The sequence below is a fragment of the Marmota monax genome, unplaced genomic scaffold (assembly GCF_021218885.2).
Source record: "Marmota monax isolate L192 unplaced genomic scaffold, Marmota_monax_Labrador192_F-V1.1 WCK01_AAM20220418_F8-fsc00003, whole genome shotgun sequence".
Lineage (NCBI taxonomy): Eukaryota > Metazoa > Chordata > Mammalia > Rodentia > Sciuridae > Marmota > Marmota monax.
This window is the reverse complement of record NW_026694084.1, coordinates 10,560,568-10,573,644: the sequence shown is the minus strand read 5'-3', so window position 1 is coordinate 10,573,644 and position 13,077 is coordinate 10,560,568. Positions and strand designations below refer to the sequence as shown.

The window sequence follows — 13,077 nt, the reverse complement described above, 5'->3', positions numbered from 1 at the left end:
TTATATCTAAGTACAAAAAGTATAGTAGAAGTTAACATTTATTGCCAACATTATGTTTATATGGCTGATTGCATTAACTTTTATCTACAGTAGCTATTCCCCAGTACTTACTTATAATTAAAATTGTATCATAATGTTTTTGATGAAAATGTTATTATTTTTGCTAATAGATAAAATGCAAAATGACTATTTTAGATAAGCTGTAAGTGTTGAACCTAGAATCATGTCCTTTGTTTGGAAGCCTTGTGTCCTTTTCAAACTATTAGATCCCCTCTGAAATTTAGCCATAGAAAAGGCCCTTAGAGACCATTTTGCTCAGTAGTTTCATGTTATATATGAGAAAACTGAAACCCTGAAAGATGAAATTGCCTTTAAAAAAAAAATACTTTTCTCTCTCTTAATCTTGGACCATACTACTTCTCCCTGTCTTTGGGTGTGGGGGGGGTGCTTTTTATTGAGGTATGATTGACTCCTTCCTTTAATTCTTTTTATAGTCGTAGATGGACAGAATGCCTTTGTTTTGTTTACTTTATTTTTATGTGATGCCGAGGATCGAACTTAGTGCCTCATGCATGCTAGGCAAGTGCTCTGACTTTGAGCTGCAGCCCAGCTCCAGGAATGGGGCTCTTATGTTGCCAGAATTAAGGGTTGAACGTTAACCTATAAAAGTCTAAATTGTAATTATCATATTCCTATTTAGGTTTACTTTTGGACATCAAGCCCATCATTGCCAGCCAGTGAAGAAGGATTTCAGCCTATGCCCTCAATCACAATAAGACCACCAGATGACCAACATCTTCCTACTGCAAATACTTGCATTTCTCGACTTTATGTCCCACTCTATTCCTCTAAACAGATTCTCAAACAGAAATTGCTACTCGCCATTAAGACCAAGAATTTTGGTTTTGTGTAGAGTATAAAAAGTGTGTATTGCTGTGTAATATTACTAGCTAATTTTGTAGATTTTTTCCATTTGTCTATAAAAATTTATGGAAGTTAAAGCTGTCATATACCCACCTGGTGGTTCCTTAAAGAGACTAAATACAGACATTCCTTGCTGAGTTTCTAGCTTAAAGGCCTGAGGAGCACTAGCAACATTTGGCTATAATGGTTTGCTAGTCAACAACTTCTGGGTCTAACCCCAGCCAAAGATGACAGCAGAACAACATAATTTACACTGTGATTTATCTTTTTGCTGAGGGGGAAAAATGTAAAATGTTCTGAAAATTCACTGCTGCCTTTGTGGAAAGTGTTTCAGCAAAGGTTCTTGTATAGAGGGAATAGGGAATTTCAAAATAAAAAATTAAGTATGTTCTGTGTTTTCATTTTAACTTTTTTATGGTGTTTAATTTGTGGTTGGCTGCAATTGTGTATCATGTATATGGAACTTGTAAAAAGTTCTTGACATTCAGATCTTCAAGATGAAATCACTTTTACCGATAAAAAAAAAAACACTTTTATTGCGGTTTATTTCAGCTGCATTGAGCTCTAGGATATTAAATGATATCACTAATATTTTGCATGTAATTTGTTCATTTGAGTGAGGGCACTTTTTTTGTACATATGATGGGGCCAATGCACAGTACTTTATCACAATCACCTATTTTTCTTTGTATTCCTATTTCAATGCAGTCAGTCAGGAGGTAACTGCACTTCAGTTCTAACTAGACATTTGTACTAAGGTATTTCAGTTATGTAAACTCAGCCTGGGCACTTTCTGATAACTGTAAAATGTTTTATAAGATCATGATTATTGAAAATACATTTTGGAAAATTTTAAATGTTCGTGAGCAGCTTAACTACTTTTGTATCTAGCCTTTTTTAAGTATCTTGTTACATTTACTTTTTTAAATAAATTATAGAAGAAATGTCAAGTAACACTGAAGGAACAATAGTTTTTATTTATATAGTTGTACGTTTTTAAACTAAGGGCAATACACTGATATGGTTATGAGCATAAAAATTTTTTAGTTAAAGAACTGAAAGTTTATATACACATGGACTATAAAAATAGTAGAAAATCAATCCACATTTTACAGTTAGCAGAGAATCCTGAATGGCACCTGGCCAGGCCACCTTTTCTTTTTACAAATGGGAGAAATGAAATATGATTGTTACTTGGCATAGAAAGTTAACTTACTCACTTATAACTAAGTGACAGGTTCTTTTTTGATGAGTCATGAATTATGTAGCCTAGGACCAATATCCCTAAATTCTTGTGGTTTTAGTAGCTTAAAAGAACACATTATTTTCAGTGGCATAATAAGGAGCGCTTTTCTTCACTAAGTCTTCACGGAGACTTAAACTAGTCACTTTACATATTAAAAAATGAGAGAAAGTCTTTGAACTTTCTCCTTTTTCTGTTCCTATATAGACCTTATGGCCTTGGGGATAGTTTTCAGGTTCAAAGGCATTATGCTTTTATTATATAACTTCCTTTAAAAGACTGAACCACATGATATTCTCAAACTTGTTGACACTAAAAATATTTCAAAGTGAATGAAAGTAGTGAACCTCATTGTATTACTTAAAACACATAATAACACGCTGTATTAGATGTGTGTAAATTAGCCAAAGTGAGACATTGGTTTTTATGTCTAAATGCTATTTCTGAATAAATGAAATAGTAATTAGATTAAGAGCTGATTAGCATCAATGTGTTTGAAAGATACAAAATTTATATATCACCTTAACCTCTGTATGCACATGATGGGATTGATAAAATATTAAATGAGAGCAAACTAGAGATGATTAGGACACTTGAAACCCTAATTGTGAACTTATTTTTAGTAGTTATTGAAAGAATGAAAATATTTAAAGTAATGCACAATGTCGTAAGTCTTCCTAAATCAAGATTTTGGTTAAAATGCTTTTAGAAATATTAAAAGCAAGAGTGAGTCTTTTTTTTTAAAGTAAAGCATAAAATGGTTCTAAATGTAAAATAAAGTCATGTAAAATAAAGTTCTCTTTTGGTCTTGTTTAGTGATTAAATCTAATAGAGTTGGAAACAAATTTAGGAAGCGAAGACCAAGAATGAACTTTACTGAGGGATTTCAAAATTTTGCTACTTTTTGGGCTGGGGATGTGGCTCAAGCGGTAGCGCGCTTGCCTGGCATGCGTGCGGCCCGGGTTCGATCCTCAGCACCACATACAAACAAAGATGTTGTGTCCGCCGAAAACTAAAAAATAAATATTAAAATTCTCTCTCTCTCTCTCTCTCTCTCTCTCTCTCTCTCTCTCTCTCTCTTTTAAAAAAAAAAAAAAAAAAAAATTTTGCTACTTCTACTCCCCCACACCCAGTCTTCTGAATATCCATTGGGGAGACTTAAAGAGTTTTTCAAAAGAATGATTTCACCATTTAGTACATGCCTCCCATAAGGATGTGATCATTTTTGTTTAAAAGTAGGCAACAGTTTCTAGGTTTAATGTCAAAAATTTGAGATCTTCTCTTGAGTTCCTGAGTAATATTCACCTGTATGGGGTTCGGGCTGGGGCTGGGGCTGGGGCAGGAGCTCAGTTGTAGAGCCCTTGCCTACCAGGAGCAAGGCCCTGGGCTCAGTCCCCAGTACCACAGGGGATTGGGAACTCACTTGAGATAGTTGATGCAAATTCTAAAGCACTGCCCTTACTAACTTTTCCTTGGTGGAAACCAGCTTTTTTTTTTTTTTTTTTTTTTTTAATGGTTCCAGAGATTAAACCCAGGGGTACTTAACCACTGAGCCACATCCCCAAGCCCTTTTTTGTATTTTATTTAGAGACAGGGTCTCACTAAATTGCTTAGGGCCTTGCTCAGTTGCTGATGCTGGCTTTGAACTGTGTGTGATCCACCTGCTTTAGCCTTCTGAGCCGCTGGGATTACAGTACTATGCCACCACGCTCGACAGAAATCTTCATTCTCTTTTTTTTAATATTTATTTTTATTTAGTTGTAGCTGGACACAATACCTTTATTTATTTTTAATGTAGTATTGAGGATCGAACCCAGGGCCTTGCATGTGCTAGGCGAGCGCTCTTCTGCTGAGCCACATCCCCAGCCCCTAAAATCTTCATTCTAACACAGCACTCTAGATGATTCTGAAATATTACCCAGAGGGCCCCCCCCCTTTCTATTTTAAAAGAATCATGAATATAAATCCATCTGGGAAGTTCCTTAAAATTAAACCTTTCCTACTTAAGACTTATGGAAATATGCATCTGTTGATCATCAATTCCTGGACTAGATTCTTTTTCAATGTAAGGGCTGGTTGAAAGTGCCTTCACTAGACTGCCTGGGTAATGATTAAAATTAGTGTTACATCAACTTAAGTAGACACGAACATAGAGATTAATTCTTTAAATACCATTCGATTGATGCAGAAATATATTTTAAATGTGGCTTGTTTATTCATATTAAGTTATCTTGCATTAAATGTAAGTCAAGTTTCTTCTGATACCTTGCTTATAATTCAAAAGTATCAGATTGTTGGCTGTGTAACATGACATTTCTATTACTCATACTGAATATTTAACTATGTGCAGGTACTTTGTCAAGTGTTTTACATTTTATTTCATTTAATCTTATTTCCTCTTGACAGGAACTAAGACACAAGGTTGATCAACTTGTGCAAGGTTTCACAGCTAGGGAGTGCTAAAAGTGTTACATCTTTAGGCATTCTGGTTTGTATTCTTAAACATTTAGGCTATACTATTTTGTGGAAGGTGTGATGATTACGAATTCATAAAATAATGAAATTCTCAAATGATAGTCTGGCTGCATTATTTTGAAAAGGCAGTGATTCACGTGTTTTTGCTAGATTTCTAAACATTTTTCTCCTTCAGTAGCTTTCCCTAAGGGTGATAATTAGAACTCTGAAGCTATGGGGATTTTCTAAAGTCCAACAGTGGTACCTACATTTAAGTCCAAATGTCTTAAAATGAAAAGCACATCATGAAAAACTAACTTTCGTTCCTAAGTTTCCTTGTAAGGTGTAAAAGAGCTGTGAGTTCTTTAAAAAGCAGTTGTCTTTCATGATAACTCAATTCCCTGTATCTTTTTCAGAATATGTCTTTGCTTTTAGTTGCTGAACTTTGTTACTTCAATGCAAGTAGTGCATCTTCAGGGAAAAATATTATTAGGCAATATACTTGTATTGGAATGCTTTCTTCAGTGGAGAAGATGAAGTTTGGCTGTTAAATTTAAATACACTTAGTCTGATTAGCTTATGGCATGGTTATAACAATTAGATGTGTTTTGAGTATTATGAATTAGTCTTTAGTGTCTTTGTAAATAAAATGTGTCCTGCTAGGTAGCCATCGATACTTTAAAATTTTTAGTTTGTTTAATGGAATCATAGGTTCTTTTGTGCTTTTAGAAATGGAAGGCTTATGAGGTGATCACCTTTACCATATTCACTTAGTACTGGTAAAGAAGAAGCATCTAGTTTTGTTTCATGTTTCCTTCCTTTAAAGTTCTGCCCATAGGGCAGGAAATGTAGCATAGTGGTAAGAGAACATGCCCAGTATGCAGGGGTTCCTGAGTTCAATCCCAACATCACCCAAAATAAAATTATTTCCACAGAAAAATCTAATAATCTCTTTAACTACCAAGAAGTGGATTGGGGTAGGGGAAGGGTGAGAGGAAATAAAATAGTCACAATAATGTGTCTGCTACACAAGGATGACAAACCTGGTTTGGAAATCATTTCTAAACTGATTAGTCCCAATGTTTGCCTTGCCAAACATTGCCTCACCTCCCATGCTTTCCTTTGAGATTCTAGTGAAAGGTTCCATGACCCTAAAATCCTATTCAATTTCTTCTCTAGCTCCTTCACATTCAAATTAACCATAAAGCCCTATAATTATTAAATCCTAATTTCTTGAATTCATCTACTGTCCATGTCCACTCTAAGGGAATGTAGTGGAACAAAGTTCATGGTAGCTGGGAAGCAAAGAGAGGGTAGGTGCTAGGATCCCAATATTCCCTTTAAGGCATGCTCCACATGATCTAACTTCTAGGCCCCATCTCCTAAAGGTTTTACCACCTTTCATAGCGTCATAGGCTGGAAACCAGGCTTCAACACATGGCCTTTGGGGTGCATATAATATCAAAAGCATACCCTTCACCCCTGACCCTGAAAGAAACATGTCCATCTCCCATTACAAAATGAATTTAGTCCATCTCCAATCTTCCAGATTGCTCAAAAGCTCAAGTCCAAAGTCTGAGACTCCAAGCAAGCTCTGCTGTAAGTGCCTATAAAAAGTTACATACTTACAACAGCCTAAACATTCTATTCCCAAAAGGAGGTACAGGAAAACAGCAAGGAGAAACCAAGTCAAAGCAACACCCAAATCCAGCTGTAGATCCTTGTCTGGCACCTGGGCACATGATGGCAGGATATGGGGCCCCAAGGGCTTGGACTCTCAACGCTACCATCTTTCAGGCTGCAGACCATGTGACTACTATATTGGGCTGATTGTTCGTTTCCTGAGGCTTACCTTAGTAGGCATTCCATATGTGTGGCATCTCTAACATCCTGGGGTCTCCACTGCATCTTCAACTTAACTCAAAGCTTCCCAATCACATCAGTTTGCTTGCAGGGTCTACAGTCCTGCCAAACATTGCCTCAATTCCCATGCTTTCCTTTGAGATTCTAGTGAAAGGTTCCATGACCCTACACATCTTACATATTGCAAATCCAGCATCAAGAAGTAGCTGACCTTCTTGGAGCACAGCTGTAGCAGCTTCTGATTGCCTGGATGGCTGAACATGAGGGAATAATCCTAGTGAAACAATTCCCTTGGTGTCACTCTGCAAGCAGAATATTCCAGGGAATTCTTCTCAAGGAAAGTTTTTGAAATGAATTTACATTTCTACATTATTGAGCCTATGGTAGGTAAGGTCTTGCCAATTTCTGAGACACGCATCTTTGCCACCATTTCAGTGCAAAGTACTTGACTTCTTTTTAATGGTGTTACTCTTTGGCAACCACACTTTCCAGGACACAACTTTAAACAGTCTTCTTTGGCCAAACTGCTAGTTTTTCATCTTTCCACTTCATTTTTGCTCCCAATTCTCACTATGAGCAATACCCACTGCCTGAGTGCTGTGTTGCTTGAAATTTCCTTCCCAGATAAACTAGTATATCACCTTTAAATTCAGTCTCACACAAAGTATCTGGAAATGGACAAAATGCATTCCAGTTCTTTGCTTCAGTGTAAAGAATATGACTTCTAGTCCAATTTCCAGGATACTCTTATTTCCATCTGAAACTCATGAGCATAAACTTTACTATCATTTCTGTCAGCATTCTGGTCTTCTCAGCCCCTACCAGAATCACATCAGGCCCTGCTTGTAGCATTCCAGGCTTTCTCTAGCCTGCTTCTCCAAAATTCCAAATTTCTCTTGCAAACAATTCCAAAAGCTTCTGAATCACATTGTCAGATATAGTTGCAGCCATGACCTCATTTGTCAGTACTAATTTTCTACTAGTGAGCTTTCCATCACTGTGACAAAATACTTGAGATAATCAACTTATAAGGAGGAAAGATTTATTGTGGCTCAAAGTATCAGAGGCTTTATTCCATGGTAACTTGGTCCAGCATCTTGGGCATGTGGTGAGGCAGACTATATTTCCTCATGAGGAAGAACTTCCTCATTTAAATTTTCTTGGCCACTGCTCACTATAACTTTTTTTTTTTTGAGTGAATGAATTCTAGTGACCAACTTAGGAACATACTGGAGTTATTCACCTCTGAAATGTTAAGTCTTACTCTCCCACTTTTTTACCCCAAATTACTCTTTCCAGTGCTCTCATACTTAATATAATGAGCAGAAGAAAGTGGTCTCACTTCATTTCTTCTTCATTTGGTCTAGACATGTCAGCAACTTACTCTAAAACAGTTAAGAGGATAGGGGATGTTCTTTGTACCCCACTTGAAACCTAAAAGCCAACAAATGAACAAAACCCCCTAGATTGGGGGCTGGGGTTGTGGCTCAGTGGTAGAGCGATAGCTTAGCACATGTGAGGCACTGGGTTTGATTCTCAGCACCACATAAAAATAAATAAAGTTACCGTGTCCAGCTAAAACTAAATATATATTTATAAATATTTATATATAAAACTAAATATATATGTATTTATAAATATATGTAAATATTTATTTATTTTAAAACCCTAGATTGTCTGCTGGTTCTTTTTTTTTTAAATTTTTTTTAGTTGTTGACAGACCTTTATTTTATTCATTTATTTATCTGCGGTGCTGAGAATCGAACCCAGTGTGTCCCATATACAAGGCAAGTGCTCTACCACTGAGCTACAACTCTAGCCCTCTGCTGGTTCTTTTGAGACAACTGCTTTATTATGAATATGAAGTATGGCTAAGTATGGTTTTGTGGTTGTCAAAGTTGGTTATATCTATGAACCAGTTACTTCTGCTCTACATAACTGGATACTCCCAGCTGGATGCCATAAGCATCATGATCTCAATGTGTCTGAAATGTAATTCATCATCTTCCTATCAAGACTCACTGGTAACGGCATTGCTGTCTAGTCTCTAAATTAGAAAGTTGTAGCAATCCTATAATCTCTCTTCAACCATACACTCCATATCTAACTAACTGCTGATCATGACATCTTGAATATACTTACTCACATGCATTAACCATTCTCTCTTGCATTCCCTTGTCTTATTTCAAGTTTGGATTATCCTGCACTGAGCCTGTTCCAATTCATTACAATCTAATTTCTACGCCTCCAAATTTGTAAACTTCCTTCACATTGGAAGTGTTCCTGAATGATAAATGAATGGCTAATTAAATATGAATCCATCTATGTTAGTGATTTTTCAAGCTAGTATTCAGGAATTGCCAATTTTGTACAAGGATTTTATTTTGAATTGTGGATTATCTAGGTGACCATTGATGGCACTAATGTCAAGTAATAACTTTTTAATGACTAAAGGTTAGAGAGGTAAATTTAATATGTAAATGAAGCATTGTTCCTCATGAAAGACAAGTAATGTTAGGAGAGTTGTAGAAAAACAGTTAACGGCAATGGCTGCAAAATTCACACTGATCCAATACAGTTTCATCAAAGCAACATCATCCATTCCTTAAGATTAAAAATTTGAATTTCACCATTTCTATAGTTTTTTTTAAACTGGACACTGAACATGGGGTGCTTTGCCACTGAGCTACACCTTCAGCCCCTTTTTATTTTTTATTTTGAGACAAGGTCTAAGTTGCTTAGGGCCTAAGTTTTTTTTTTAAGGGGTAGAAAACATTTAATAAATCATATATCTGATAAAAGACATATCTAGACGTATAAAGCACTATTAGGATTCAAATAAAAATAAAAGAAATAACCCAATTTTAAAATGGGCAAATAATCTAAATCAGAATTTTTGCCCCAAAAAGATATATGAATGCTTAACAGGAAAATGAATCAAAACTACAATGAAATGTTACTTCATATCTGTTAGAGGCTATAATAAAACGGACAGATAATACCAGGATGTTAAGAGGGTATAGAGAAATTGAGTTGTGAATGCATAGTGGTACAGCTGCTTTGGAAACAGGGCTTAGGGCCTAAGTTGCTGAGACTGGCCTTGAACTTGTGATCCTCCTATCTCAAGTCTCCTGAGTTGCTGGAATTACAGGTGTGTGCCAACATACCTGGCATTTCTAGTCTTGTTTGAATTTAATTTTTTATTTGTATAAAATTCTAAAAATAAGAATTTTATAATTGATCTTAGGTTTGTACATATTTACATCTGTATTTTTATATACATATATGTGAATATATATAGTTAAAGTCAATATCAAGGTGGCTATGAATTTTTTTTCCTTTAAAAGGGATTGAGACATTGAGAAATGAGGATTTACCCAGTGCATGATCCATAATAAGCCAGCAGTAGCCTGAAATTATATATATTCTGTACCACAGGCTAGACTGTATTCTTGAGTCAAAAGCATACAAATGTCTATAAGTAGAATGCAAGCTGGTCCCATTTACTATGGCTGCATAACAAGTTACTCCAAAACTTGGTGCTTCATATAATCATTTATTATGCTATGAATTCTGTTGGCTAGGAATTGGAAAAATAACAGCCAGGATGGCCTTTTTCTAGTCATAATGTCTGGGGTTTCAACTGGAAAATGTGATAGCTAAGAGTTGGAATCCTCTAAAGGTTTATTCATTTGCACAACTGGAAGTTGATGCTGATGTTGGTTGAGTGCCTCAGTTGCTTCCACATGGGCTTCTCCATGTGGTCAATCTCTCTGGGATAGGTTTTGGATTTGGTGGCCCATTACAGGGAGCCCCGGGACAGTCGGGGGCAAGTGACGAAAAAATGCTGCCCATCCATAGATAGGACGGGAGCAAATCTGCTCGTCCCTAGGCAGATAGGGCGAGGGGAAAAATGGCCATTTCGAGAAAATGGAGAAGATTGATACAGTATGTTTGTGTCTTGTTTTGTCTTGAAATGTTGTATTGTCTTTGTGACGAAAATATGGAAGGGGTGAAAAGTAAATTACTAAGGGAAGAAGGCACCCCAATGGAACCAAGAATAGTTAGGGCATGTGTTGATAGAAGCCCAGGAACTCTAGTCAGAAAGAAACAGAAAGTTCAGAAGAAGAAAGATTATCAGAGGAGGAAGGATTATCAGGAAAAAAGTTGCAGCAAAAGGCTATTACTAAATACTAATTTATTACTAATTACCGGAGGGTGCATCAATCGGCGCGGTGGTGGCTGCCACGTGCTCGAGCTGGTCATGGCGCAGCAAGGGCTTTCCAAGCGGTGGCAACTGGCTCTTCCCCGCCCCCTGCCCGGGGAGCGGGATGCCACTGCAAGAGCCCAAATCCAAGCCTGACCCGGAGGCACAGTCTCGCAGGCTCTTGCTCCCTGTGCCCGGAAGCAGTTTGAGACCGGGTCTCTCCCCAGGGCCATCTGGGGCTGCCAGGGATGCTACAGCCGGCAAAAGACACAAAAGATGCTACCAGTGTCCCTGATGTTTGGTCATTTTCAATGCCAATAACTAAGCTACAATGGTTCTCCCACACCTGGAAGCTAATGAGTAATGAGCACTATTAAGGCTTATTTCAAATGTGAAAAAAAAAAACCTTGAGATAATGTACTAAATTGTTCAAAAGGTTGTTTTCTTAGTAGAATGCTACAGGATTTTCTTTAGCCATCCGGAGTTCCTGCCTTCGTCCCAGTGCCGGTAAAGACCAAGGTGGAAAAATTTCCAGTGTTGCTGAAAACCGGACTAGACTTCGGCTGAGAACCGGACGAGACTTCGGATCAAGCTAGCTGCCTGCAGAACTTACCTGGACTGTGATTTAAGCTAGCTGCCTGCAGAACTTACCTGGACTGTGATTTACCTGGACTGTGAGTTAATCTATTGAGACACTGCTTTACCTGGACTGAGACGACAAACTATAATCTACAACAAATTGTAACTCAGTATCTTTGCTAATGGTGTCATTGCTGGTATAATTTTTCCAAGGGCTTCTTGCATGGAGCCATCAATTGGCTTGGTATTGTGGCATTTTGTATCCTCCCCTTCTGCTCGTAGCAGATTATTTGTGGTGTTTATGTAAAAACCACTATGGTCGTTATTTAAATTAAACAAAAGGGGTAATTGTTAGAGTCTGTAAACAAGTCTGGATGGCGCCTGGCATTTTGCCAGAGGGAGTGGTTTGTGAAGTAACTCCAGCGAGCCATTAAGTGTGGAGATTCCTTATTGGTTGACTGCTGTATCTAGTTTATGTTAATTAGATAAGCTGTGTGGAATGTATAAATACTGCTCCTGTCCTTCAATAAATGGCTCCCACTCCTGCTGTATCAACGTACACAAGTTGTTCGTCACCCCCGGCTATTTTGCCCAGCCAGGCAGCCTTTGGCAATGTGATAGCTAAGAGTTGGAATCCTCTAAAGGTTTATTCATTTGCACAACTGGAAGTTGATGCTGATGTTGGTTGAGTGCCTCAGTTGCTTCCACATGGGCTTCTCCATGTGGTCAATCTCTCTGGGATAGGTTTTGGATTCTTCTAGCTTGTAAATGGGACATGGTTAAAAGGGCAAACTTCCCCAAATAGAGAGAACCAAGCAAACGTTGTATATTGTACTTTGTAAAATTAAGCATTTCCAAAGAAGCTTGGCTTATTACAATAAACTCTTTAACAAGTACTTCTCAGGAAGAGGTAAGATGACAGGCAAGCACTGAGAGGTTTATGAAGTAAGGGCTACTTTGGGCCTTTAAAAAAATCAAGGTATTACTCCTGACTTTTTTGATTCTGACCAAACATTCTTGTGACTATTAGGTAAACTTTCTGGGATGTATGTTTGACTTGTTTAACTATCCATAACTTAACAGAGAATATACCCATGACTTAAGCAATCTTCTAAGAATGCAATAAGATATGATCTCAGTCCAATGATCAAACTTTTCCCACTTTCTCTATGTAGTGCCCCTACCACTATATTCACTATGATTAATGATCGCCTTTGTTCTCTGTCTATAAAAATTCTTACAACTTCTTCTTCTTTTTTTTTTTTTTTGGAATACTCTTTCAGGTCAATTACTGGGCCAAGATTACTCATATCTGGCTCAGAATAAACTACTTATTTTCCTTTAAAGCAGAGTTGTTATTTTGTGTCAGGACCTCTATGAATTGGACTTGAAAGTCACATATTCTATTTATTAGAAGCTAGTCAGTCACTAGTGACAGTCCATATTCAAAGAGAAGGTATTAGACTCCACCTTTTTGATAAAATGTGTATCACAATTCTAGAATGACATGTGGGTCTAAATATAGTTGTGACCATTTTTGGAAAATACTACTTGCCATCAAGACTACATAAAGGTGTAGGATCCTCTTATTCCCAGAGATCTTTTGATTGCACATTTAATTTTTGTATTTGTTCTCCCAATTACTTTAAACATCTGGGGGAAATATATACTGTCTACACATTATAAGCATTATAATGTTTTTAATGTATTATTTATGAATATTCAATTTTTGCTATAGAAATTAAAAGAAATGTAGTATTATAGTTTGAATCTTAAATGTCCCCCAAAGATGCACATGCTAAAGACT

The 13,077-nt window shown here is 37.0% G+C and overlaps 1 protein-coding gene across 6 annotated transcripts in view; it reads left to right on the top strand.

Moving 5' to 3' along the window:
- Window positions 1–1,878, top strand: part of Ubr5 (ubiquitin protein ligase E3 component n-recognin 5) — a 128,543-nt gene extending 126,665 nt beyond the window's left edge. For all 6 annotated transcript variants that reach the window (XM_046464606.2, XM_046464610.2, XM_046464609.2 and 3 more), the window contains exon 59: window positions 701–1,878. In XM_046464606.2, coding sequence (XP_046320562.1) covers window positions 701–913 — 213 coding nt within the window. In that variant the 3' untranslated portion in view covers window positions 914–1,878. The remainder of the gene's footprint in view (window positions 1–700) is intronic.
- Window positions 1,879–13,077: the final 11,199 nt, after the last annotated feature.